General features: G+C 44.9%; 1 protein-coding gene across 3 annotated transcripts in view; it reads left to right on the forward strand.

Annotated features, from left to right (window-relative positions):
- Window positions 1-24,381, forward strand: part of LOC135514811 (metabotropic glutamate receptor 8-like) — a 309,019-nt gene that overhangs the window by 246,472 nt on the left and 38,166 nt on the right. For 2 of the 3 annotated variants that reach the window (XM_064938436.1, XM_064938435.1), the window contains exons 7-8: window positions 7,374-7,574; window positions 7,873-7,923. In XM_064938436.1, coding sequence (XP_064794508.1) covers window positions 7,374-7,574; window positions 7,873-7,923 — 252 coding nt within the window. The remainder of the gene's footprint in view (window positions 1-7,373; window positions 7,575-7,872; window positions 7,924-24,381) is intronic. The other variant, XM_064938437.1, reaches the window with a different exon arrangement.

A 24,381-nucleotide genomic window follows, 5' to 3' on the forward strand; every position in this document is an offset into this window, starting at 1 on the left:
GTATGTGGGTGTTGTTTATGTCCTGATATTTGTGTGTGTGGGGGTTGTTTATATCCTGATATTTGTGTGTGTGGGGGTTGTTTATGTCCTGATATTTGTGTATGTGGGGGTTGTTTATGTCCTGATTTTTGTGTGTGGGGGTTGTTTATGTCCTGATATTTGTGTGTGTGGGGGTTGTTTATGTCCTGATATTTGTGTGTGTGGGGGTTGTTTATGTCCTGATATTTGTGTGTGTGGGGGTTGTTTATGTCCCGATATGTGTTTGTGTGGGGTGTTTATGTCCTGATGTGTGTGGGGTGTTTATGTCCTGATATGTGTATGGGGGGGTTGTTTGTGCCCTGATATTTGTGTGTGTGTGGGGGTTGTTTATCGCTGATATTTGTGTGTGTGGGGGTTGTTTATGTCCTGATATTTGTGTGTGTGGGGGTTGTTTGTGTCCTGATATTTATGTATGGGGGTGGGGGTTGTTTATTGCGGATATTTGTGTGTGTGGGGGTTGTTTATGTCCTGATATTTGTGTGTTTGGGAGTTCTTTATGTCCTGATATTTGTGTGTGTGGGGGTTGTTTATGTCCTGATATTTGTGTGTGTGGGGGTTGTTTATGTCCTGATATTTGTGTGTGTGGGGGTTGTTTATGTCCTGATATTTGTGTGTGTGGGGGTTGTTTATGTCCTGATATTTGTGTGTGTGGGGGTTGTTTATGTCCCGATATGTGTTTGTGTGGGGGTTGTTTATGTCCTGATATTTGTTTGTGTGTGGGTTGTTTATGTCCTGATGTGTTTGTGTGGGGTGTTTATGTCCTGTTTATATTGTTTATGTCCTGATATTTGTGTGTGTGTTTGTGTTGTTTATATTCTTTATGCTGATATTTGTGTGTGTGGGAGTTGTTTATGTCCTGATATTTGTGTGTGTGGGGGTTGTTTATGTCCTGATATTTGTGTGTGGGGGGGGGGGTTGTTTATATTCTTTATGTCCTGATATTTGTGTGTGTGGGGGTTGTTTATGTCCTGATATTCGTGTGTGTGGGGGTTGTTTATGTCCTGATATGTGTTTGTGTGGGGTGTTTATGTCCTGATATATGTATGGGGGGGTTGTTTGTGCCCTGATATTTGTGTGTTTGTGTGTGTGTGTGTGTGTGGGGGGGTTGTTTATCGCTGATATTTGTGTGTGTAGGGGTTGTTTATGTCCTGATATTTGTGTGTGTGTGAGTTCTTTATGTCCTGATATTTGTGTGTTTGGGGGTTGTTTATGTCCTGATATTTGTGTGTGTGGGGGTTGTTTATGTCCAGATATTTGTGTGTTGTTGGGGGGTTGTTTATGTCCTGATATTTGTGTGTGTGGGGGTTGTTTATGTCCTGATATTTGTGTGTGGGGGGGGGTTGTTTATGTCCTGATATTTGTGTGTGTGGGGGTTGTTTATGTCCTGATATGTGTTTGTGTGGGGTGTTTATGTCCTGATGTGTGTGGGGTGTTTATGTCCTGATATGTGTATGGGGGGGGGGTTGTTTGTGCCCTGATATTTGTGTGTGTGGGGGTTGTTTATGTCCTGATATTTGTGTGTATGGGGGGGTTGTTTGTGCCCTGATATTTATGTGTGTGGGGGTTGTTTATGTCCTGATATTTGTGTGTGTGGGGGTTGTTTATGTCCTGATATGTGTGTGTGTGGGGGTTGTTTATGTCCTGATATTTGTGTGTGTGGGGGGGGTTGTTTATGTCCTGATATTTGTGTGTGTGGGGGTTGTTTATGTCCTGATATTTGTGTGTGTTGGGGATTGGTGTTTTTAAATGCATGATGTTAATAAAGGTGAGGTAACCTGTAATCTGGAAGGCGAAGCATCTCAGAGTATGAGTCCTGCTGATCTAGGATAACATGCTCCCTGTCCATGTAATCATATTCATTATGATCTAAAAGGCGTCACTGATCCTAGATCAGCACTCCAACTCCGAGACGTCTATTTTATGAATTTGGGCCCTGTACCGTTTGCTTTGTGGTCCTGATGGTTGCTTTAGCAGTGAAGAGTGCTGGTGACAGCATTGCATTGGTTGAGCTGCTTCACTTATAAAGATGTCACATTTGATTGGTTGCTGATGACAGACCAGGTAGATTGTTTGGATGTGTCTTTTCTAAATGAACCCGCATCTCAGATCACTGCAGGTATGAGACCCTGCTGGGTGGTGGGATAGCCATGGCTTTGCAGAGTTAAACGTATACTTAATTTTGGCAATGAGAGTCAGATAAACTTGTGGTTACCATTGTTAAGTCTCTGCCTGTGGTTTGAAGGAAGTGGCTAACTAGTGTTAGCAAATGTGCTAACTCAATCAAACGTATTTATATCAATCAAATGTATTTATAAAGCCCTTCTTACATCAGCTGATGTCACAAGGCTGTACAGAAACCCAGCCTAAAACCCCAAACAGCAAGCAATGCAGATGTAGAAGCACGGTGGCTAGGAACATCTCCATAGAAAGGCCAGAACCTAGGAAAAACCTCTCAGAACCTAGGAAGAAACCTAGAGTGGAACCAGGCTATGAGGGGTGGCCAGTCCTCTTCTGGCTGTGCCGGGTGGGGATTATAACACAACATGGCCAAGATGTTCAAATGTTCATAGATGACCAGCATGATCGAATAATAATAATCACAGTGGTTGTCAAGGGTTCAACAGGTCAGCACCTCAGGAGTAAATGTCCATTGGCTTTTCATAGCCGATCATTCAGAGTATCTCTACCGCTCCTGCTGTCTCTAGAGTGTTGAAAACAGCAGGTCTGGGCCAGGTAGCACATCCGGTGAACAGGTCAGGGCTCCATAGCCGCAGGCAGAACAGTTGAAACTGGAGCAGCAGTATGGCCAGGTGGACTGGGGACAGCAATGAATCATCAGGCCAGGTAGTCCTGAGGCATGGTCCTAGGGCTCAGGTCCTCTGAGAGAAAGAAAGAAAGAAAGAAAGAAAGAAAGAAAGAAAGAAAGAGAATTCGAGACAGCATACTTAAATTTACACAAGACAGGAGAAATACTCCAGATATAGCCCCCCTGACACATAAACTACTGCATCATAAATACTGGAGGCTGAGACAGGAGTGGTCGGCAGACACTGTGGCCCCGGCCGACGATTCCCCCGGATAGGTCCAAACAGCAGGATATAACCCCACCCACTTTGCCAAAGCACAGCCCCCACACTACTAGAGGGATATCTTCAACCACCGCCTTACCGTCCTGAGACAAGGCCGAGAATAGCCCACAAAGATCTCCGCCACGGCACAACCCACTCAACCCACGAGCCTTAGCACAATGACTGGGAGTATATGGTAACTGCTAGCATGCTGTTTATGTGTGTATATTTCTTTGTGTGTGTGCTAGTTTATAAGAGAACAAATATCTGCCTCTACAGCCAGGCTTATTATTACACAGTCACAATGAGCTATGTAAATTCTCCCTGCCTTCCGCCTGTGTTCTTCCAGATTATTAAAGCATAGCAGAACGGGCAAATTAATTTTTGCAGGGCTGGCATTGTCTGAGCTGACAGTGATGGAATGGCTGCAGTATGTGTATATGTGTATTTTTTAATTGAACCTTTATTAAACTAGGCAAGACAGTTAAGAACAAATTCTTATTTACAATGACAGCCTACCGGGGAACAGTGGGTTAATGGCAGATTTTTACTTTGTCAGCGCAGGGATTCGATCCAGCAATCTTTCGATAACGGGCCCAACGCTTTAACCAGTAGGCTACATGCCGCCCCAGGGTTGGATCTGCTGTGTGTCAGACAGGGACAGACAGGGACAGACAGACAGTAAACATGACAACTGCTGTATCTCACCTTGCCAGCCAGTCAGCTAGGGGGGGATTCAACTGTAATGATGCAATCGAAGGAAATGTAGCAGCATTGTTTTCTGTAACGGCAGTAGCTCCACCAACCCTCCCCTGTAAGTCAGTAGAGGGAATGGCAGAGGGTATCTAGTCCTCCATGCCTGAGCCAGAAATGGCACCCTATTCCCTATATAGTGCACTACTTTTGACCAGAGCCCTATGGGTACATTATATAGGGAATAGGATGCACCCTGTGTAGTCTTCTCTGGGGACTGAGATGAGATGGATGCCATTTTCTTTTTGAGCAGCTCAACAGGGTGATTGGCTATATGGTTGGCTGGACCGCAAGCCTGCTGTGTGTGTGTGTGTGTGTGTGTGTGTGTGTGTGTGTGTGTGTGTGTGTGTGTGTGTGTGTGTGTGACTGTAGGGTTTATTATGTGTGTGTCACAGATCCCCCTGGTACTGATGCTCATTCTGTTCACCAGTTCAGGAGGTTTAAGTCACCGGCTTTCTAGGCTTCACTGAACGGGATTCATTATCATCAACCCCAGGACTGTCTTGTCTGATTACACACACCTGGTTCCCATTTCCCCTGATTAGTATGTTATACAGTTGAAGTCGGAAGTTTACATACATTTAGGTTGGATTCATTAAAACTCGTTTTTCAACCACTCCACAAAAATCTTGTTAACAAACTATAGTTTTGGCAAGTCGGTTAGGACATCTACTTTGTGCATGACACAATTAATTTTTCCGAAAACTGTTTACAGAGAGATTATTTCACTTATAATTCACTTTAAAACATTTCCAGTGGGTCAAAAGTTTACACACACTAAGTTGACTGTGCCTTTAAACAGCTTGGAAGATTCCAGAAAAGTATGTCATGGCTTTAGAAGCTTCTGATAGGCTAATTGACTGATAGGCTAATCATTTGAGTCAATTGGAGGTGTACCTGTGGATGTATTTCAAAGCCTACCTTCCAACCCAGTGCCTCTTTGCTTGACATCATGGGAAAATCAAAAGAAATCAGCCAAGACCTCAGAAAAACAATTGTAGACCTCCACAAGTCTGGTTCATCCTTGGGATCAATTTCCAAACACCTGAAGGTACCACATTCATCTGTACAAACAAAGTATGAACACCATGGGACCACGAAGCCGTCATACTGCTCAGGAAGGAGACGCGTTCTGTCTCCCTAGAGATGAACATACTTTTGTGGTGAAAAGTGCAAATCAATCCCAGAACAACAGCAAAGGACATTGTAAATATACCCGAAAGGCCGCTAAGCAAGGAAGAAGCCACTGCTCCAAAACTGCCATAGAAAAGCCAGGCTACTGTTTGCAACTGCACATGGGGACAAAAATCATACATGTCTTTCTGGTCTGATGAAACAAAAATATAACCTGTTTGCCGTAATGACCATTGTTATGTTTGGAGGAAAAAGGGGGAGGCTTGCAAGCCGAAGAACACCATCCCAACAATGAAGCATGGGGGTGGCAGCATCATGTTGTGGGGGTGCTTTGCTGCAGGAGGGACTTGTGCACTTCACTAGTCCCTCCACATCATGAGGTAGGAAAATGATGTGGATATATTGAAGCAACATCTCAAGAGGTTAAAGCTTGGTGGCAAATTGATCTTCCAAATGGACAATGACCCCAAGCATACTTCCAAAGTTGCAGCAAAATGGCTTAAGGACAACAAAGTCAAGGTATTAGAGTGGCCATCACAAAGCCCTGACCTCAATCCCATAGAAGATTTGTGGGCAGAACTGAAAAAACGTGTGCGAGCAAGGAGGCCTACAATCCTGACTCAGTTACACCAGCTCTGTCTGGAGGAATAGGCCAAAATTCACCCAACTTATTGTGGGAAGCGTGTGGAAGGCTACCCGAAACGTTTGACCCAAGTTAATCAATATAAAGGCAATGCTACCAAATACTAATTGAGTTTATGTAAACTTCTGACCCACTGGAAATGTGAAATAAAAACTGAAATAAATCCTTCTCTACTATTATTCTGACGTTTCACATTCTTAAAATAAAGTGGTGATCCTAACAGACCGAAGACAAGGAGTTTCTACTCGGATTAAATGTCAGGAATTGTGAAAAAAAAACTGAGTTAAAATGCATTTGGCTAAGGTGTATGTAGACTTCCGACTTCAACTGTATATGTGCCCTCTGTTCCCTCTGTCTCTGTCGGTTATTGTTCCCATGTCCGTTGGTGGTGTGAGTACCTATACGTTGGTGCAGCTGTTATCCTGTGTATTGGCCCTCGTCGTTCAGCCAGGTTTACCCTCACTCCTTTGTTTGGGCACAGCCCAGTGTTTTTGTATACATGTTTTGTTTTGGGTGTATTAAAAAAACCCTATTGTGTATTCCTGCGCCTGGCTCCAAAATCCCTTATACCAGCGGGACAGTGTGTCTGGGGCTTAGTAGCGATATAGTAGCTATCGCTCCACTGTGTCACGCCAAAACCAGGATGGAATTCAGATTGAGTCTCATGGCTCAGCTCCTGTCCCCAGTGTTTCTTTACTGGCTTGGGTTATGTCAGAGGACTTCTTTATTCATGTTATAAGCTCTAAGGCACTGGGAGCTTATTTCCGATAGGATAAGCTCCCAGATCCTATTTGGGATAAACTGAGTCAGTTCCTCTGCAGTCAGTGCCTATACCTGGTGGGATTACCTAGGAGTGGAGTGGATGGCTCTGGACCGTGAGGGAAGCAGTACTTCTGATTTGAGTCCTGTCGATTTGAGTGGCTTTTAACTATTGGGACTGATTTGTATGATTGCTCCAGTGGGCCCACAATGTCCTTCTTAGTTGTTTGGTCTCTTGTGAAGTCAGCCTCCGTCCCCTGTTACTGTAATTTGGACCGTATCCTTCATAGGGAATAACCAGGTGTGTGTGTGTGTGTGTTTTGTGTGTGTGTCCTGCTAATGCATCACCTTCACGTGAGACTTGCCTGCTGTGTGGAAGCCGTTATAAAACTGAAATGGATTTCCTGCTCCTGAGCCTATTAATTCCACACAGACACGCGTATTGATTGAAGACTCTTGTTAATTCACCTAGCCCGGGCAAGTTTTTTATTTACAAATGTGTTGCTTTTTTTGCCCGATGGCTTGTACTGCGTAAAACGCTGAGTTAAAAGCTGAAAGAATTCAATAAAAATTAGTTGCTTCTGAAAATCCACCCTTTTTTCCATTTTCTTTTGCAGTTCCACTTTAATAACGTTGATGAAAATGGTGGAAAGGCATCCTAATAAATTAGAGATGTTCATGTTTATGCATCAAGGAGTTTGTTTTCGCCTCTTTATGAGCTAATTATGATAATGATGCTATCAGTTACATAAGCACATATTCGACTGCATTAGAAAGAAAGCAAGTTTTCCGTGTGTGTGTGCGCGCGTGTGTGCTCGCGTGTGTCAGTACGCTCAACTGAATTTCCAAGGTCAGTTTTTTTTTTCTCACTAAAATGCTATTATAATGTAATGTTATACATTTAGCATCTTTGCCAAATAGACACTTGGATGTTTCCATCTGTCTAACCATCCATCTGTCTCTCTCCTCTCTCCCAGGTCTGGAGAAGGTTGGTCGGGACTCCAGCTACGAGCAGGAGGGGAAGGTGCAGTTTGTGATGGATGCCGTGTATGCTATGGCCCATGCCCTGCACCGGATGCACAGGGAACTCTGCTATGGATACCCAGGCCTGTGCCCAAAGATGGCCAACATCGATGGCAAGGAACTACTCAGCCATATCAGAGCTGTCAACTTTAATGGTAAGTAGAGCACGGGCGCACGCGTGGAGCACACACACACACACACACACACACACACACACACACACACACACACACACACACACACACACACACACACACACACACACACACACACACACACACACACACACACACCACTCCCTCATCAAAAGCCACTGTGTACATGCCTCCTTTTGCTCTCTCCCCACTCTTTATCAGAGGACATCTTGAACATTCATTAAGCTTTGACTCCAGGGTAGTTCATGAAGTAGTTAGTGAAATGATTGACGTTTTGCCCCGTTTTGTTTCCCCCTAGTGTCCTCCATGAGCCATGATCCATCCTCTCTGAGAGCAGTCCTCCCACAGAGTGCGTAGGGTTACCCATGCTATTCCTCCTCAGTGATGCTTCCCTTTACTGGCTCTCACTGAAATAGTTCATACTACTAATAATCTCTTCATATTTCTCTGCTAATTATCTTAACTTATCCTGCTTCCCTTTCCTGCTAATGGCCATGCTACATTCATCTATTTTGTGCCTTATTATGTGTGCATAATATTCTATACAGGGCATTCGGAAAGTATTCAGGCCGCTTGACTTTTTCCACAGTTTGTTACATTACAGCCTTATTCTGAAATGGATTCAATTGTTCCACCCCGCATCAATCTACACGCAATACCCCATAATGGCATCACAATACCCCATAATGGCATCACAATACCCCATAATGGCATCACAATACCCCATAATGGCATCACAATACCCCATAATGACATCACAATACCCCATAATGGCATCACAATACCCCATAATGGCATCACAATACCCCATAATGGCATCACAATACCCCATAATGGCATCACAATACCCCATAATGGCATCACAATACCCCATAATGACAAAGAAAAAACTGTTTTAGACATTTTTGCTGAAGCATCTTTGGCAGCAATTACAGCTTTAAGTGTTCTTGGGTATGACGCCACAAGCTTGGCACACCTGTAGTTGGAGAGTTTCTCCCGTTCTTCTCTGCAGATCCTCTCAAGCTCTGTCAGGTTGGATGAGGAGCGTTGCTACACAGTTATTTTTTTGGTCTCTCCAGAGATGTTAGATCGGATTTAAGTCCGGGCTCTGGCTGTGCCACCAAGGACCTTCAGAGACTTGTCCTGAAGCCACTCCTGCATTGTCTTGGCTGTGTGCTTAGGGTCATTCTCAGTCTGAGGTCCTGAGCGCTCTGGAGCAGATTTTCATCAAGGATCTCTCTGTACTTTGCTGTTAATCTCTCAATCCCTTCCGCTGAAATACATCCCCACAGTATGATGCTGCCACCGCCATGCATCACCGTAGGGATGGTGCCAGGTTTCCTCCAGACTTAACGCTTGGCATTCAGTCAAAAGTGTTCAATCTTGGTTTCATCAGACCAGAGAATCTTGTTCATCATGGTCTGAGAGTCCTTTAGGTGCATTTTGGCAAACTCCACGTGGGCTGTCATGTGCTTTTTACTGAGGAGTGGTTTCTGTCTGGCCACTCTACCATAAAGGCCTGATAGGTGGAGTGCTGCAGAGATGGTTGTCCTTCAGGAAGGTTCTCCCATCTCCACAGAGGAACTCTGGAGCTCTGTCATAGTGACCATCGGGTTCTTGGTCACTTCCCTGACCAAGGCCCTTCTCCCCCGATTGCTCAGTTTGGCCAGGCGCCAGCTCTAGGAAGAGTCTTGGCGGTTCCAAACTACTTCAATTTAAGAATTATGGAGGCCATTGTGTTCTTGGGGACCTTCAATGCTGCACAAAGTGTTCGGTACCCTTCCCCAGATCTGTGCCTTGATACAATCCCGTCTCTGAGCTCTACGGACAATTCCTTTGACCTCATGTCTTGGTTTTTTGCTCCAACATGCACTGTCAACTGTGGGACTTTATATAGACAGGTGTGTGACTTTCCAAATCATGAGAAATCAATTGAATTTACCACAGGTGGACTCCAATCAAGTTGTAGAAGCATCTCAAGGATTATCAATGGAAACATGATGCATCTGAGCTCAATTTCAAGTCTCATAGCAAAGGGTCTGAATAATACAATTAAATGTTTTTTGCTTTGTCATTATGGGGTGTTGTGTGTAAGTTGATGAGCAAAATATTTAATTGAATCAATTTTACAATAAGGCTGTAACGTAAGAAAATATGGGGAAAAAATGAAGGGGTCTGAATACTTTCCGAATGCACTGTACATTATGTATTTGAGCTATTTAACTAGAGGTGCCATTGGGTATCCATCCCCTTCTCCTAACATAGTTACAACACGTTGTGCTTGCTGCAGATGGTTAACAGCTTGGAGCTTGACTTGAGACTCCAGTAAATGCTTTAAACGTTTTTTTATGAGCGGTGTGCTTATTTGACTGTTTTGTTCCTCTCGGGCCCCCGAAGAGCATACTGTAAGTAGGCGTTACATCTCCCACTAAATAACATAATACATATTCAAATGAACTGTCTATTCTGCTTCTTTTGGTTATGGTATTATTTATTCATCTCGCCGCCTGTTCATTTGTTGTGTTTCCATTCAACTCCCGTGATTTGCATAATTTGTGTTGATCGATCCAAAATGAATTGCGTCCCCGAGGCAGTTTTAAGACTGTAAGTGCATCAGGTCAAAATTGTATTCATACAGTGGCATTGTCGTCTAATCACAAACACTGAGCAAAACTTTACCACTCTTGTGGCTTCAGCAAAATCCACATGGATTGAATACAAATGGAATATTGTAAATACTGTAGCATCCATAGCCATACTGAAGAAAAATATAAATGTAACATGTAAAGTGTTGGTCCCATGTTTCATGAGCTGTATTAAAAGATCCCTGAAATTTTCCATATGCACAAAAAGCTTATTTCTCTACAATGTTCTGCACTAATGTGTTTACATCCCTGTTAGTAAGCATTTATCCTTTGCCAAGGTAATCAATCCACCTCACAGTTGTGTCAAGAAGCTGATTAAACAGCATGATCATTACACAGGTGAACCTTGTACAGGGGACAATAAAAGGCCACTCTAAAATGAGCAGTTTTGTCACACAACACAATGCCACAGATGTCTCAAGTTTTGAGGGAGCGTGCAATTGGCATGCTGACTACAGGAATGTCCAACAGAGGTGTTGCCAGTGAACTGAATGTTAATTTCTCTACCATAAGCCGCCTCCAACGTTGTTTTAGAGAATATGGCAGTACGTCCAACCGGACTCACAACCTCAGGCAATGTGTAACCAAGCTTCATCTGGCCAGCTACCCAGACAGCTGATGAAACTGAGGAGTATTTCTCTCTTTAATAAAGCCCTTTCGTGGTGGAAAACAAATTCTGATTCGCTGGGCCAGCTCCCCAGCGTGTGGCCCTGGCTCCCAAGTGGGTGGGCCTATGCCCTCCCAAGCCTACCCATGGCTGCGCCCATGCCCAGTCATGTGAAATCCATAGATTTCGTAGAAATAGAAATCCATAAGCTATTGGGCCGATAAACACAAGGTTTCAGGTTCAAGTCCTACTATGGCCATTCTAGCCCTGATGAATACTAAAAACACGGCTAACATAGTACTTCCCCACCATTTTAGACAGTAACCTCCTTTAATAGAGCTAAATGTCACTGCCCACTTGACTGAGATGAATGTCGAAGGCCATGGAGCAGAGAGCGAGGCCTGACAAACTGCACTTTACCAGACTACTTACTAGAAATCAGTAAATCTTCTTCCTATTGACTGCTGCTGGTTTTTCGATGCCGAGAGGCCTCAAGATGAATTTCTGTCGGACTGTTGACGTTGTTTACATCTAGTATCTCGTCTTCAACAGGCCCGGGGCTACTCTACTCAAGCTAACTACACAGAGAAGAGGCATGTTGTGTTGGTATCGATTTCTGCCACTCTGGAGTTGAACAGGAGGTTAATAGTAATGATACCAGAGGAGTGAATGTGTTTTCTGCTGGCGACCGATGTAGATAATGTTGTAGACGTATGTTGTTTTGTGTTGTTCAGCTACAGCCTCTTATACTACATCATGTCTGGCATAGCAAGGTTACGGATGTTATTGGATAAAGTTAGGTGTGTGTGTGCGTTTGTGTGTGTGTGTGTGTGTGTTGTGTGTGTGTGTGTGTGTGTGTGTGTGTGAGCGGCGGGACAACGAGAGAGTCAGTAGAAGCACACTTCTATTCCTTGCTGTAGTTTAGTATGGAGCTCATCTGCACCCGTTAGGAGGGCATTGAGTCGGACCATCCACAGTGCCCTTGACATGGCCGCAGCAGGGTCCAGGGATCCATACCAATCCAATGCAACTTAGAGGAGCTGTGCTGATCCGATAGGCCCGATCCCCCTGCTTACCGTCACAGGCGGAAAATCAATCCAGCGAGAGGAAGAGCCTAATTCAGTAGTGAGGTTTCAGAACGATCTAGGGAAAACACACACCAGGCATGGAGATATCTCATGCAGACACACACACACACACACACACTGGCCGGTGCACGTATTAATGATCCTTCCTCACCAAACCCTGCAGAGGATCTAACCTTTCTCAGCAGCATGAGATTGGACACTTGGATGACCCCTCCACTGATCCCCAGTGTGTGTGTGTGTGTGTGTATCCCTCCTTCCCTCCAGTGTGCAGGTGTTATCGATGTGCTCTCTGACTCCGACAGAAACTCATGCTGATGGAGAGAACACCTTCCTGCTCGCGCACTTCCTAGCGCTATCCCTCCCTCTCCTCCCTTCCCTCTCTCTGCCCCTCTCCCACTCTCCTTTATCTTCTCATTATCTCTCATTCTCCGTCTCTTTTTTCTCTCCTTTTCTCCCGTCTCCTTTACCTATCTCTCTTGTTTTCACTCTCACACACACACCCAGACACACATGCACACCCAGACGGTGGTGCATTGCAGATCCAGGGGGAAGGAAGACAATAAGGAACCGAACCTGTAGCAGCAATCACATGCTACATCGTGCGGACTGCATCTGATACCGGTTCTCCTGTTCTGTTCAGCTTGAGACTCTACACCCTACACCCCACAGTCATCTAAAGGACATTCTGGTTCTGTCCCAAATGGTACCCTATTCTCTATATGGTGCATTCCCTATAGAGTAGTGCACACTTAGGGAATAGGGGGTCGTTCAGGAGGCATGGTTTGTCTCATGTCGAGCACCTACTTATTATGCAGCCCACTTCAGACGTTGTGTTATCGCTTGATTCAGAGGCCATTGAATGACTTTGCTTGGTTTTATTCAAACGTGTAAGTATGCTGCGGATATTTCCTATTTTCTTAGTCCAAAAACATGATGCTTCAGATTTGGCTCAACGTCGATGATGTTTTCCCTGTTGTGTTGCTCTTCTCTCTTTCTCTCTCTTTTCGCCCGGGTCCGTCATCAGTCATCAGTCATCACCATGGAGGGATTGACTCGGAATGCAAGCAAGATATCAAACAGACTAGTGTCTCTTTCATCCTCTCAACTCAGACTGAGTGCCTCTCTTATCTAGAAACGTCGTGTTCTGTGGTTGCCTACCAACAACATCCCCTCTAGTACTGTAAGTCATTGTGACAACGCTCTGTGAAGTAACACATTTAGGGACTGTTATTGGCCGAGAAAATCTCATTTCAGTTGCTGTCGGGCTATTGTGATTCAGTTTTCAATGAGCAGCTGAAGTGAATGTAGAAAAATAGCCACAACAAGTCTTTGAACACTTTGTAGGACAGATATCAAAAGACATCTTTACGTCTTCAATCAGTCTCTCATGTGAAGAAAATAAGATACAGCAGCTTCCGAGGACATGTGTGTCCCACCCCTTCCTGCTCTGATGAATAGGATAGTCTAGGCCAACGTCCCAAATGGCACAATATAGTGCAGCTACAGGCCCTGGTCAAAAGGACCTGGTCTACATTGTGTTATTTAGTTTCTGTAAGCCATTTAATAAACTATAACTGACTAACATTGGAATTGGAGTTGATTCCAAGGCGATCCATAAAAGACCGTAAATACACAACTTGAAGCAACCACATATTTCGCCACGAAGCACGTTCTGATTGGCCAGTGAGAGGCCACGACTCGACACACCCACCCGCTTGTTTATTCATCAAAACACATCCCTTTCGCGCCAACACCAGCAAGTGCGCTGATAATTGTGATGGTGAAAATAGCTCAAATATTTCTGACACAAACCCTGGACCGACAGCGCTCCCACCTGTGCTTAGATGTACCATTCTGTTAGGTTTGTTAGAACAGAGCCCAGAGTGGTGTGACATGACACATAGTGCCTCCCACTACGCAGGTCACCTCCATTGTCCTCCATGAATCCTCGGGCGGTCTAATGAAAAGCTTGATAAGGTCTTCACTCTTCACCGTCAATGTTCTCTCTTCGCTTTTATTCCTGAAAATATTTCCAAGGTCCCCTCCTTTTCAGTCTATGAGAAACCTTAATTGTAGTTCCGTGCGTGGGAAGGAAGGAATACAGCCTGTACTTTCACTTTCACACCGGGGTAAAACTTTGACAGAATGCATTCAACTAAAACTGCAAAACCTTTTAGAAATATAGTATTTTTTTTAATTTATTTTTTCAGATAATGGAACTTTTCAGAAAATCTCCCCAAAACCTCCAATGGATGGACGGAGAGCTAGAAGCGTGTATTTTTTTTCTTCTATCCTCTTTTCTTCTCTGCACTTCATTGTTGTCTGTCAAATGAGTCATAGGGATACAAGCCGAGAGCTTTCATCCATGTTCAGTGTTGAACATCAAGCCAAAATCATCTCTATTGTTCTCAGCTCCAGTATGTCTGTCTGTAGAGCGTGGTTGAATGGCATTGATGTGTTCTTATGATCATTTATTAACTACCCTGTCCCCTGACAGTGTGGAGTGAGAATCCCCCGCTTTAGCAAGGAAAGAAAACATACACAAAGGACTGCTACACTTCCACTTTAGAACACTGGTGAGGATATTGACTGTATTGATCCAACTACAGCCCTCATGGTAGTGCTACGTTCATTGAAACTGGAAATTCGCAGTGTAGCGGGTCTCAGTCTCAGCGTCCTGTATAACAGTATTTTTTATCCTCATCCACAAAAGCACAGAACGCTGGACAAAGAACTTGGGCAGAGAAATAGAACAATATCCACTCATTTTTTCCTGCCCTAACAAAAAGTTATTTATTGAGCTACAGTGCAGTAGTGGCAGCTCCTATATTTCGACCATATTGTGGTCTTGGTCGGGGCCACCCTACCTATACGAGGCTCTCCAGTACCCTTCTATGGGCAGAAGAGCCAAAACCAATTAGGCCCTGAGACGTGGAGCCGTGGAGTCAGTGTGTGTGTGTGTGTGTGTGTGTGTGTGTGTGTGTGTGTGTGTGTGTGTGTGTGTGTGTGTGTGTGTGTGTGTGTGTGTGTGTGTGTGTGTGTGTGTGTGTGTGTGTGTGTGTGTGTGTGTGCGTAGAGCCGTGAGGAAAGGACACGGCCATGCTGGAAAGAGCTATCTCATTACAGCCCGATTACAGCTGCTCTAGCTCTGACTGCTCAGGACAAGATGGACGCCTTCTCTACAGGAACCAGCCCGGGCTAACTAGCGAGGAATAATGGCTCGATGATGATCTTGACCCTAGCATGACAGCTTTGCAGCCAGTTAGAGGGAAGAGAGAGGGGGATGGAGAGAGTAAGAAGAGGGATATACAATGCTGTGTCTAAGGTTTTTAGGACATGTAGGCGAAATGAAATACAATCTAAATCGTATTCATATATGAGCTTCACATCACCTTTGATCTCAGTGTTATTATGTTTATGGTCTGCAGGAAAACCGAGCAGAGCGTGTTTAGAGAGAGAGAGAGAGAGAGAGAGATGAGCTGTTTAGTCTGAAACTATATTTTATTTCCAAAAGCCAAGAAGAAAAATACACAACATTACTTTATAAGGACAGAATTCTAACATAATTCTGCCAAGCTTGATATAGCTTCAACTAGCACTGACGTGTCAAGTGAGAGGTGTCAAAGCCCATTAGCCCAACAATGGCAGGAGAGTCACACAGTCTACCCCAACCAAATGGAGAGGCCTTAGAAGCTCCCTCCCGCTGTTCAGAGGTAATTAAAATACAGTACCCTGTGCATGTAAAGAATGATAAGGCAAGAAAAGATTACAAAATGAAGCTCCTTATGGAAAATCAAGAGACACTTTTTGCTGACTATTACAAAAATGGGAACATCAGCAACCTTATCTTCCACACAAACCATCCCCTGGCATGGCACAGTCCTATATTAGCACACTACCCCTTTGTTAAGAGAGGGGGGTTGACGAGTGGTGGAAACTCAGAATACTTGATAATGAGGACTCTGAGTCAGGTAATATAAATATCTATAAGTCCGGAACAGTAATGGTACAGGGTAACCCCAAACAGTTTCAGCTGGACTTTCAAGCTCTCCCTTGATAAAGATACCCCCACCCCGAGCGGGTCAGACCAGACCTCTTCATTATGTAATCCCACAGACAAGCAGCCCCCAGCGGAGAGTCAACCTCCCAGCACAGATTACCACTCCCTCATTGAAATGAAGGACAAATTCACCCAGCTGGAGGTAAGGCAGGTGGAGCTGGAACAGCAGGTGATTACACTTCAGTCAGCACAGACCCAGACAACAGTCCAGCACAACAACACCCCCTTAACCATTTCTGCACTCTGGACTGTGGTGAGACAACTTCAACAGGTTGAGGTGGATGGTGTGTGACAGAGAACAACCCACTAGAGAGGTGGCCACCCCCACAGAGAAGCCAGCAGAACAGCCCACCTCAGCACCTGACAAAAGTCTCAACACCACAGCAGAACAGTCCACACCAGACCCTGACCCTGACCATAGAGTTGACATCACAGCAGAACAGACAAATGAAGAACCACAAGCCCAGCGGCTCTCACCCCCTCTGAGCACCCCCCCTGTCAGCCACCCTGATAGCCCTTCTGACAACCCCCCCACACCCACTGAGGACAAACACAAGACACAGATTGTACTACTTATGGACTCAAATGGGAAATATATAGAAGAAAAAAAACTTTTTCCCAAACACAGTGTGTCTAAACTCTGGTGTCCAGAGTTTGTCTGAGGACCAATTAGGTTCACCCAGCCACATAACAATACACACAGGCACAAACAACCTGAGAGCACAGCAGGAAAGGGTGGCCACAGCACTGAAGGGAGTGATTGAAAAGGCTTCTTCTACTTTCCCCAACGCACAAGTGGTTATCTCCACCCTGCTACCACGAAAAGACTTCCACCCTGCCACAATACAGCGGGTAAACGCAAGTATTTCCCGTGACTGTGCTTCAAAACCAAATGTTTTCCTGGCCCACCACTCCACCCTGGACTTGAACAGCCTCTATAACCAGGTCCATCTCTACAAGGCAGCAGTCCCCACCTTTGCCCGGACTCTAAAGGACATCGCTCTCAAACGTATCCCCAACACTTCACACAGGAGCAACAGATCAATAGACACCCCACACAGACCAGCGAGACACCCTCCCAGACCTGCAGGACCCCCCCCCCCCCCCCTGGACCTACACATAGAGGACCCACGCCAAGAGGAATTACATCCAGACCACAGTACACCCAGACACATCCACATCCACACCCCCACCCCAACCAATCAACATCAGAACCGGACAAGAACCTGACACCCTCAGCACACAGGGGGACAAACACCTGCCTGGAGGTGACAGCATTCCCTCCCACATATGCCCCCCTAGGCACAACTATGACAACATAATCAACAAAAACGGTCACAACTCCTGCAGCTCTGTCGCACGCTGGGTATGTACATAGTCAACGGTAGGCTTCGAGGGGACTCCTATGGTAGGTACACATATAGCTCATCTCTTGGCAGTAGTACTGTAGACTACTTTATCACTGACCTCAACCCAGAGTCTCTCAGAGCGTTCACAGTCAGCCCACTGACACCCCTATCAGACCACAGCAAAATCACAGTCTACTTAAACAGAGCAATACTCAATCATGAGGCATCAAAGCCAAAGGAACTGAGTAACTTTAAGAAATGCTATAGATGGAAGGAATGCAGTTTGGAAACCTACCAAAAAACAATTAGGCAACAACAAATTCAATCCCTTTTAGACAACTTCCTGGGTAAAACGTTCCACTGTAATAGTGAAGGTGTAAACTTGGCAGTAGAAAATCTTAACAGTATATTTGACCTCTCAGCTTCCCTATCAAATCTAAAAATCTCAAATAGAAAACTGAAGAAAATTAACAATAATGACAAATGGTTTGATGAAGAATGCAAAAATCTAAGAAAGAAATTGCGAAACCTGTCCAACCAAAAACATAGAGACCCGGAAAACTTGAGTCTATGCCTTCACTATGGTGAATCACTAAAACAATACAGAAATACACTACGGAAAAAGAAGGAACAGCATGTCAGAAATCAGCTCAATGCAATTGAAGAATCCATAGACTCTAACCACTTCTGGGAAAATTGGAAAACACTAAACAAACAAAAACACAAAGAATTATCTATCCAAAATGGAGATGTATGGGTAAACCACTTCTCCAATCTTTTTGGCTCTATAACAAAGAATAAAGAGCAAAAACATATACATGATCAAATGCAGATCTTAGAATCAACTATTAAAGACTACCAGAACCCACTGGATTCTCCAATTACATTGAATGAGTTACAGGACAAAATAAAAACTCTCCAACCCAAAAAGGCCTGTGGTGTTGATGGTATCCTCAATGAAATGATCAAATATACAGACAACAAATTCCAATTGGCTATACTAAAACTCTTTAACATCATACTTAGCTCTGGCATCTTCCCCAATATTTGGAACCAAGGACTGATCACCCCAATCCACAAAAGTGGAGACAAATTTGACCCCAATAACTACCGTGGAATATGTGTCAACAGTAACCTTGGGAAAATCCTCTGCATTATCATTAACAGCAGACTCATACATTTCCTCAACGGAAACAATGTACTGAGCAAATGTCAAATTGGCTTTTTACCAAATTACCGTACAACAGACCATGTATTCACCATGCACACCCTAATTGACAACCAAACAAACCAAAACAATGGCAAAGTCTTCTCATGCTTTGTTGATTTAAAAAAAACCTTTGACTCAATTTGGCATGAGGGTCTGCTATACAAACTGATGGAAAGTGGTGTTGGGGATAAAACATACGACATTATAAAATCCATGTACACAAACAACAAGTGTGCAGTTAAAATTGGCAAAAAACACACACATTTCTTCACACAGGGTCGTGGGGTTAGACAGGGATGCAGCTTAAGCCCCACCCTCTTCAACCTATATATCAACGAATTGGCGCGGGCACTAGACAAGTCTGCAGCACCCGGCCTCCCCCTACTAGAATCCGAAGTCAAATGTCTGCTGTTTGCTGATGATCTGGTGCTTCTGTCACCAACCAAGGAGGGCCTACAGCAGCACCTAGATCTTATGCACAGATTCTGTCAGACCTGGGCCCTGACAGTAAATCTCAGTAAGACCAAAATAATGGTGTTCCAAAAAAGGTCCAGTCACCAGGACCACAAATACAAATTCCATCTAGACACTGTTGCCCTAGAGCACACAAAAAACTATACATACCTTGGCCTAAACATCAGCGCCACAGGTAACTTCCACAAAGCTGTGAAAAATCTGAGAGACAAGGCAAGAAGGGCATTCTATGCCATCAAAAGGAACATAAATTTCAACATACCAATTAGGATTTGGCTAAAAATACTTGAATCAGTCATAGAGCCCATTGCCCTTTATGGTTGTGAGGTCTGGGGTCCGCTCACCAACCAAGACTTCACAAAATGGGACAAACACCAAATTGAGACTCTGCACGCAGAATTCTGCAAAAATATCCTCCGTGTACAACGTAGAACACCAAATAATGCATGCAGAGCAGAATTAGGCCGATAACCACTAATTATCAAAATCCAGAAAAGAGCCGTTAAATTCTATAACCACCTAAAAGGAAGCGATTCCCAAACCTTCCATAACAAAGCCATCACCTACAGAGAGATGAACCTGGAGAAGAGTCCCCTGGGGCTCTGTTCACAAACACAAACACACCCTACAGAGCCCCAGGACAACAGCACAATTAGACCCAACCAAATCATGAGAAAACAAAAAGATAATTACTTGACACATTGGAAAGAATTAACAAAAAAACAGAGCAAACTAGAGTGCTATTTGGCCCTACACAGAGAGTACACAGCGGCAGAATACCTGACCACTGTGACTGACCCAAAATTAAGGAACGCTTTGACTATGTACAGACTCAGCGAGCATAGCCTTGCTATTGAGAAAGGCCGCCGTAGGCAGACATGGCTCTCTAGAGAAGACAGGCTATGTGCTCACTGCCCACAAAATGAGGTGGAAACTGAGCTGCACTTCCTAACCTCCTGCCCAATGTATGACCATATAAGAGAGACATATTTCCCTCAGATTACACAGATCCACAAATAATTCGAAAACAAATCCAATTTTGAAAAACTCCCATATCTACTGGGTGAAAGACAGATAGACAGACAGAGAGAGAGAGACAGAGAGAGACAGACAGACAGACAGACAGACAGAGAGAGAGACAGACAGACAGAGAGAGAGAGAGACAGCGAGAGAGAGAGAGACAGACAGACAGAGAGAGAGACAGACAGACAGAGAGAGAGACAGAGAGAGAGAGACAGAGAGAGAGAGACAGAGAGAGAGACCGAGAGAGAGTTTCCTGTCATTCACCTATTGCCTGATTTCCTGGGTCGACGTTACTAGCCTTTTCCCTGCCTATACTGTTGCCGTTCGGTCCCCCTGTGTATGACCTGCTGCCTGCCCCTGGACCCAGTTACCTGCCTCCTCCTGTGGTCCATTATTTTAAACACCTGCTGTGCCCTGCGTTTGAAACCAGCTCTCTGTCTCCCTCGTGTTCATGAGAGAGAGAGAGAGAGAGAGAGAGAGAGAGAGAGAGAGAGAACTTGACCCTAGCATGACAGCTATACAGCCAGTTAGCGGGAAGAGAAAGGGAGAGAGGGGGATGGAGAGAGTAAGAAGAGGAATATACAACGCTGTGTGTCAGGGAGAGAGCAGACAAATCATGAGAAAACAAAAAGATAATTACTTCAACAAGCCTTTGTACACTTTGTAGGACAGATATCAAAAGACATCTTTACATCTTCAATCAGTCGCTCATATGAAGAAATAAGGTACATTGGCAACCCTGCAGAACTAAAGTCTCCCAATGTTCTGACCTTCATCTCCAGTCTACTATTCCCTCTCTGTGCTTGGTCCCCATATTAACAGCATCACACAGCCTCAAACTGTGGGTGAGCCACCGGATGGCTGGACAGGGAGACTGAAGAGACTGAGACTGAATGGACGCCTCATTTGCTGCTGCCGCTCGCAGAAAATACCCCCCCCCCCCCGCCCCCTGTACCTTTGTCTGCATGTGTGTGTGTCCGTGCGTGTATGTGCATGCGCGGCCTACCGCCGCCCCCCACTCACAACGTTAGAAGAGCAATCAATACCTGGAGATAAGTTCAATAAGCCGGAAATCTCAGACAGCTGTTTCGGGGAGACTTAATGCATCACTCTCTGTCTGCCGCTTGCCTGCCGGGCCACCACACACTGAACACTTCCTCAGCCAATGGAGTATTAATAGAACGTTAAGCCATGCGGTGTCGGCTGTGATTGTAAATGCATCCTTTTAATTCACTCGAAATGCATTTTAAAATGCTGACATTAGACTAACTGACATCACCAGATGTATGGACCTGCAGATCTCGCTCCTCTGCCACAGTCACACCGTAATGAAATCAGCAAGTCCATTAGGCTTTGTGAGAAATGCGACATTACCTCATCGGGCCTATGAGAGTTGTGTCATGTGTGTGTTTGTGTGTCTGCTAAAGTCAGTAAACAGAGGAGGTATATCTGCTATGGCAGCTGGTCTCTCTTGCCTCCCGGATACGCACTGCTGCCTTCTCTCTTTCATTATGCACACTAACAATAGTGCTCTAGGAAACCCTTCTATCTCCCCCTCTCCCTTTGCCCATCTCTCTCTCCCTCTCTCTCTCTCTCTCTCTCTCTCTCTCTCTCTCTCTCTCTCTCTCTCTCTCTCTCTCTCTCTCTCTCTCCCTCTTCTCCCTCCCTCCCTCCCTTGCTCTGCTCTGTTCTGGGGAAGATAATCAAAAGACTTCCTCTTGAGAGGAAAGAGAGGAAGAAGAGAAGTCAACAGGAACAGGAGGCTTTTGTGAAGTTCAGACTGAGGGCCACTTAGTTTGGAGCTCCTCCAAAAAAAGGTGTTTTCTTCAGCTGCGGTGTTTCGTAACTCTGTGATTAAATATCTTCCCTTGGCCTAATGATAGTAGGGCTTAGAGAAGCAGTGCAATGGTTTGGATGGTTTTGAAACTTGCCCGAGGCAGGCAAGAACTGCGAATGACCAACTAGGACAATAAAAAAAGACAGGCAAATGATCAAATCTCAGACCAACTGGCAAATGTAAAGTACCTAAAGCATTCAGAGATCTTGAGGCCAAAACATCTTCGGTTGACATGAGGACTCTTGACGTTGAGTTTAGAGTAAAAAAAACCACCAAAAACACCATTACTCACCCGCCCACTTCTAAACTAAAACGGCACATGACCAATGGCTACACAGCCTCTGTGCTCCCTTCCACTGTGAAACACAACAAAAAGGCTGGCTCTGGTTCCTGCTTTCACATCCTGATAAACTATATGCCACAGGTTTCTGGTAGTTTAATAATCATTATAATCAGCTGCCGTGTTGAGCCAAGAAGCACTCATCTCATTATAAACCCGGTGGATGTTATCCCTCACCATATTAACTGCACGGATCGGCTACCAACATGATGCCTGCGGGGTGGATGGAGGGTTAGGGCACAGCGAAGAAAGGCTTCTGTATGCCAGAAGCATGTATGTAATGGATCGTAATCAAGTGTATTATTAGGCTAATGCATATGTCTTATAGGAGAGAAGGGGGGGGGTGGGTTTAAGAAGAGAGCCACATGAAGACAAGAGAAAGATAGGAAGAGAGCCACACGAAGACAAGAGAAAGATAGGAAGAGAGCCACACGAAGACAAGAGAAAGATAGGAAGAGAGCCACACGAAGACAAGATAGAAAGACGAAGACAAGGAAGAAGAGCCACACGAAGACAAGAGAAAGATAGGAAGAGAGCCACACGAAGACAAGAGAAAGATAGGAAGAGAGCCACACGAAGACAAGAGAAAGATAGGAAGAGAGCCACACGAAGACAAGAGAAAGATAGGAAGAGAGCCACACGAAGACAAGAGAAAGATATGAAGAGAGCCACACGAAGACAAGAGAAAGATAGGAAGAGAGCCACACGAAGACAAGAGAAAGATAGGAAGAGAGCCACACGAAGACAAAGAGAAAGATAGGAAAGACAAGAGAAAGATATGAAGAGAGCCACACGAAGACAAGAGAAAGATAGGAAGAGAGCCACACGAAGACAAGAGAAAGATAGGAAGAGAACCACACGAAGACAAGAGAAAGATAGGAAGAGAGCCACACGAAGACAAGAGAAAGATAGGAAGAGAGCCACACGAAGACAAGAGAAAGATAGGAAGAGAGCCACATGAAGACAAGAGAAAGATAGGAAGAGAGCCACACAAAGACAAGAGAAAGATAGGAAGAGAGAGAGAGAGAAAGAACGAGAGAGAATGAGGGAGGAGGAAAAGGGAGGATCAACCGTACATGTTTAGGAGGAGGGAGTTGAGTTATTATTATCACAGAGCTGTTTCCTCATCTGCCAGGTAGAGCCTCCCCTGAGGTAACCGGTTAGTGTGGGATGGAGGGAAAATGGAGACGAAGATGTGTCCTCATTACTGCATGTGTGTGTTTGTGTGTGTGCATCCCTGCGTGCATGTGCCGACGTGCATGCTTCTGTGTGTACGTGCATGTGTGTGTGTGTGTGTGTGTGTGTGTTGTCTCCCCCATTAGCAGTACAGATGTATGGCCCACACTGCTGGGTGCTGGCAGCCACTCTCTCTCATCTCCTCCTCTCAGCTCCTTCTTCCATGTTATGTTTAATTCATCTGGGTTGCAGGGTGATTTCTGCATCAGGCCTATCAAAACACTCTCTCTGTTTCTGTCACGATAGGGAGACTTTTGAACCCTCGTTCAGCCGGTCCCTCTCTCCTGTATTCTCCCCATCAGAGATTTTACCCATGCTAAAACACGTTATCTCTCTCTCTCTGTGTCTCTCTCTCCTCTCTCTGTCTCTCTCTCTCTCTCTCTCTCTCTGGGGATCCACAGGGAAGAGCTGTTGGCAGGGTATGCAGTGATTATCTCAGATTAGGAGGATGTTGCTACACTGATCTTAGGTCTTTCTCCCCCTTAATGGTTTAGGTTAGGATTAGGAAAGAGTAAGCTGATCCTAGACCTGTGCCTTGTAACTGCATCTTCAGGGGTTTGCCTCCCTGCCTTTTAGTAGGAGAACAACTTACCTAGAATCCGTTCTCTCTACCCACAAACTGCACAGCAGAAAGACAACCTCACCTCAAACCAAACATAAGCCCGAGTGTCTGACTGGAGAAGATCAGGTTCAAACAACAGTCTTCCATCTGAAAAACCCTACTCTCTACTTCAGCACTTCAGCTCATCTCACCATCGCCCACCACTAGCTGAAGACCTGTGTGTCGGTTAAAGGGGCCTCTGACCCCATTCTCCTTTGGGGGTTGTGTCTGGTCATGTGAGATGTACTATAAAGACCAATGAGGGCGAGGTCAATGAAAGGACTTTGGTGTGTTGTTTGGCTCGTCCAGTTCAATGGTTGTTGCGGCTACCCACTGA

This window comes from Oncorhynchus masou, chromosome 26 (assembly GCF_036934945.1).
Source record: "Oncorhynchus masou masou isolate Uvic2021 chromosome 26, UVic_Omas_1.1, whole genome shotgun sequence".
NCBI lineage: Eukaryota > Metazoa > Chordata > Actinopteri > Salmoniformes > Salmonidae > Oncorhynchus > Oncorhynchus masou.